Raw genomic sequence first — 4,747 nt, 5'->3', positions numbered from 1 at the left:
GGGGAGTCAGAGAGAACACAGTTATCCAGTTACTGCTGTAAACTCTCACAGGCATGGGGAGGGCAGCCGGGCTGGTCTGGGGAGTCAGAGAGAGAACACAGATATCCAGTTACTGCTGTAAACTCTCACAGGCGTGGGGAGGGCAGGCCGGCTGGTCTGGGGAGTCAGAGAGAGAACACAGTTATCCAGTTACTGCTGTAAACTCTCACAGGCGTGGGGAGGGCAGGCCGGCTGGTCTGGAGAGTCAGAGAAGAGATTACAGTTATCCAGTTACTGCTGTAAACTCTCACAGGCGTGGGGAGGGCAGGCCGGCTGGTCTGGGGAGTCAGAGAGAGAACACAGTTATCCAGTTACTGCTGTAAACTCTCACAGGCGTGGGGAGGGCAGCTCGGCTGGTCTGGGGAGTCAGAGAGAGAACACAGTTAGCCAGGTACTACTGTTAACTCTCACAGGCGTAGGGAGGGCAGGTCGGCTGGTCTGGGGAGTCAGAGAGAGAACACAGTTAGCCAGGTACTACTGTTAACTCTCACAGGTGTGGGGAGGGCAGGGGGCCTGGTCTGGTGACGGAGTAGTTTGGTATTGTCATTTGGTGCCATTTTTACTATTTACTTTACAATTCAACACTATCCGTAAACAGACATGGGACTACATCAACACCTCTCATTTCTAGTTCAACGAAGTCTAGTTTTTCTTAGCAACATTTAAGAAACATTCCTACAAAAGATTCTATTCTAGATTGTTCTATTCTATTCTATTCTATTCTATTCTATTCTATTCTATTCTATTCTACTCTACTCTACTCTACTCTACGTACTCTACTCTCCTCTACTCTACTCTACTCTATTCTATTCTATTCTGCTCCCTTTACATTTTATTCTATTTGATTCTTTGCTATACTCCATTTTTTATAATCCTGCCCTCCTTACTTTAAAACGCTGCAATTTACCTGCACATCGGCAGAGGTCGCAACCGTTCTCGTCCTTGGCGAACCCGTTGGGACAGGTCAAAGTGCAAAATGACGTGAACCAGGACTCGCCAAAGGTGCAGACCCGCGGGTCTAGGTGCAAACAAACAGGAAGAGATGAGACATGTTATCATATATAACCAGGCAAAGTTGACCAATCAGGAACCCTATTTGGTGTCGAGTATCAGGTCATAACACATCGTTCATTTGTTCACTACAAGATTCCCGTGTATTTTGTCTATATTTTGATTGCTAAGACATATATGGGAAGGATATTTGCTATTTGTTCATATTTATATATATATATATACACATATAACAACAAATGTGATTTCACATGAATAGATTTTACATAATTAGACCATAATCGACCAAAGCCAACATACTTAGTATCATCACCTGCAAAGACTGGCTAAAATGTTGGCATTCTGATTTAGCGGTCGAGAATGTTGAACATTTTACCTTGCAGATCACGAGGTGACGCCAAACTCAGCAAGGGAAGAGCCAGGAAAATGAGAATAGTTATCCCCATTTTAGTTCTTTCTATCACCGCTGTACTAGTTATATAAGATATTACAATTGCGACAGCTAAACACACTCTATGTGAAGCCGAACATCTGTGTGTCAAAGGTTACCCTGCAGAGATGCACGATACCTGGGGACGAACTATCAAAATGTTGGGTCGTGTGGCGTAGCGGCAGAGTGCTCGACTCGGAACTTAGAGGTCCCGGGTTCGAGTCCTGACATGCCACCGATCTTGTACCCTTGGGAAAGGCACTTTACACGACTTTCCTAACTTCGCTTAGGTGAAAATGAGTATTGTATTGTCCCCTGTGTTGGTGACGGCATTAATATAAGTTGAAAAAAAACTTGAGTGTGCCACCAGCACGTATTTTCGGAACATGTTGGAATATATATTTAAAAAAAACTATAAAAAAGCATCCGTTTTGCAAACTAAGTCTGTTCGTCGTAAATCCATTCTGTGAAAATCTAAGTTTTGTAAGTTTGAGGAGAGCCACACTTCTCATAGTTGCTGAAGTTTTTTTAACACAACAGAATGGATGAAAGTAAAATATAACTTTAGAATATTTATCATACCAACACATGCTCTCATTCTAACAACGTGCTAGGTATTAATTATTTACGAAGTTGATTAGCTGTGTAGGTAGGTACATACTGTAGTGTATATTGATTTAGTATTGATAAAACTATATATAGCTATTTACGGAGCCAGCTGATATTTTGATGGCTTTAAACATTATATTTTTAGATGTTCTTACATAAACCCCCATGGCCTACCTTGACCGGTCACAAGACCCCTGAAATGACCTAACTGAGTACATCATGATTGCGTCTTTCCGTCAGCAAATATTGACTTCGCAGCCATCCTACCTTCATGCTCTTTAAGGGCAAGGCCATGAAATCCATTCTTTGGACGAAATATCCAGTGTTAACGAGATAGATAAAAAAAATAACGGTTCTCAGTGGCCAATGTGCAGGTATTGTCACATCGGCGCACCAAATCCGTAGTGTGTTTTTGGCACACAGTTAGACAGATTAGCCTAATAGGCTCGGTGGGCGTCACTCCACCGTACATGGTGGGGAAGTCGTGTAAAGTGCCTTTCCCAAGGGCACAACGTCGGGCCACGGTGGGTATCGAACCCGGGACCTCTTGGTTCCGCCCAACGCTCTAACCGTTGCGCCACCGACGCCAAAACGAGATAGATGGTCAAGGTTTATTGCACAACACTTGCATCGGATCCAATGTATGGCAAATACCACTTTACCTTACCTTAGACCTTATATCCTCCCACAACTATTGTTTAATCGGTCGACAAAATCGTAGGTCTATAACTATAAACTATTTCTACTGGCGTACTAACTTTATCATTCACTAAAAGTGCCAGAGCCAAGTTTGATGTCGGATAGCGTCTGAACGGCTTGCGCTAGAACCACAAAACTTGGTGACTTTTCCTAAAATATTGTTGGCAACAAATCTGTGTCAGTGGAATAAGATAATGATTTTTGGTGCTGCCATGGCAACAGGTTTCTGAAGGGCATTTATTTGCTAAATTTAGTAATTTTTGTTTCAACAATAGAGTTTTAAGGGTTTTGTTTTATGTGTTTTAAGCCAAGTTACAGAACCAGTAAACCAGGTGGTTTACGGGTTCTGTCTCTGTAGCTAGTATCCAGCATCTACAGATGCTATTCCAACCATACGCATGTAACGTGCGTACATTTAAGTGGCCTTCGGGTGATGTTAAAACTGATGACCATTGCGTGAGAAGATGTAGTCCCGTTGCCAGCTCAAATATTTGCCCGGACGTTCAGCCTCCTTTACCAACCCACTCAACCTTACCAAGGTCTCGCTTATCTGTTGTTTTCTACAGCTAATCTCCAAGCAGATGTTGGCATGAAAAAAAGGGGCACAAGGGGAAGGTAGTCCCATAGCCTTTATGAGGCCTTAGGGCCAATGGTTTTTTTTTTTATATATTCCGAAACATGTAGTCACAAGACGTGGCGACGGCACACTCAAGTTTTTTCAACTTATATTAATGCCGCCACCAACACAGGGACAGTCATCATCGGTCGGCTGCTGCGCAGGCGACTGCAAGGTCCCTCCACTGCCCCTTGTCGCTAGCAAGGTTGGCGATCTGCTTCTCTGTTAGTTGGTTGTGCTCATCTCCCAGTAGTCGCTGGACATACTTGAAGTAGGAGGTAGGCTGTCGGCCTCGCCTGCGTCTGCCATGAGAGGGCACGTAGAGGGCGTACAGTCTAACAGGTTCATCCTCAGGCATGCGCAGGATGTGTCCCAGAAAGTTCAGCTGTCTCCGACGCACATGCTGAATCAGCGGACTAGTTTGGGTCAAGTTGTAAATGCTGTCGTTTGTTACCCGGTCACGCCTTTTGATGTTCAGCATAATATGGTAACACGAAGTAGCAAAGGAGTTGATTTTGTTCTCCATGTCCTTCGTGATTACCCAAGACTCACAACCATAGGACAACACTGATACACATGAGGCTTTAAAGAGCTTTACTTTAGTGGCAAATGGGATGCACTCACTCCTCCAGAGATGCTCTAGTTTCCAGAAAGCAACCCATGCCAAAGCTCTGCGTTTCTTAAGGTCGTTACTGCTAGAGGCCATCATGGAGCCAAGGTATCTAAAATCTTGCACCTGTTTGATAGGTTCTCCATAAACCTGCAGTGACTGACCCGGGCCAGTGTTGTAGCACATGTACTCAGTTTTCAGTACGCTGATCACAAGGTCCAGTTGTCCACACAGGGACAGTACAATACTCATTTACACCTGAGCGAAGTGAGGAAAGTCGTGTAAAGTGCCTTTCCCAAGGGCACAGGATCGGTGGCATGTCAGGACTCGAACCCGGGGCCTCTGGTTCCGAGTCGAGAACGCTGCCGCTACGCCACACGACCCCACAATGGGTTGTTAATCCACTGTGTCTAGGGCACGGTATTCGAAGGTGGAGCCCATCCCTCTACTTCCACTGTCTTTTACCCACTCTATACCCGTTGTTGAGTGAGTGAGGGAGGTCTTGTGAAGAGCCTTTCCCAAGGACACAGACAGTGTATATTCAGGAGTGCCAAGAATAGACTCTGACATCTCAATCTCATGTCCACTTGCCTAGCCATTTGGCCATTTGACGAACAGAGACAATGTTAGCAGGAAAGGTCCAAAATAGCCCTGTGGCTTTCTTCACACACACACACACACACACACACACACACACACACACACACACACACACACACTACACTACTACTAC

At 44.8% G+C, this 4,747-nt stretch overlaps 2 protein-coding genes across 3 annotated transcripts in view; both read right to left on the bottom strand.

Moving 5' to 3' along the window:
- LOC109485784 (cysteine-rich motor neuron 1 protein-like) overlaps nt 1-1,568 on the bottom strand; it is a 2,976-nt gene extending 1,408 nt beyond the window's left edge. The window contains exons 1-2 of one of the 2 annotated variants that reach the window (XM_019789469.1): nt 1,427-1,568; nt 947-1,057 (exon numbers count right to left, since the gene is read on the bottom strand). In XM_019789469.1, coding sequence (XP_019645028.1) covers nt 947-1,057; nt 1,427-1,496 — 181 coding nt within the window. In that variant the 5' untranslated portion in view covers nt 1,497-1,568. Of the gene's footprint in view, nt 1-56; nt 77-946; nt 1,058-1,426 lie in introns of those variants that run through there. The other variant, XR_002141149.1, reaches the window with a different exon arrangement.
- Nucleotides 1,569-3,546: 1,978 nt separating this feature from the next.
- LOC109485715 lies at nt 3,547-3,930 on the bottom strand. The gene has a single exon (XM_019789380.1). The coding sequence runs from the start codon at nt 3,928-3,930 to the stop codon at nt 3,547-3,549; it is 384 nt and encodes a 127-aa protein (XP_019644939.1).
- Nucleotides 3,931-4,747: the final 817 nt, after the last annotated feature.

Source organism: Branchiostoma belcheri, unplaced genomic scaffold (genome assembly GCF_001625305.1).
Source record: "Branchiostoma belcheri isolate BF01 breed outbred unplaced genomic scaffold, Haploidv18h27 scaffold78, whole genome shotgun sequence".
NCBI lineage: Eukaryota > Metazoa > Chordata > Leptocardii > Amphioxiformes > Branchiostomatidae > Branchiostoma > Branchiostoma belcheri.
Note: the sequence above shows the minus strand (reverse complement) of the source record. Positions and strands in the feature narration are given on the sequence as shown.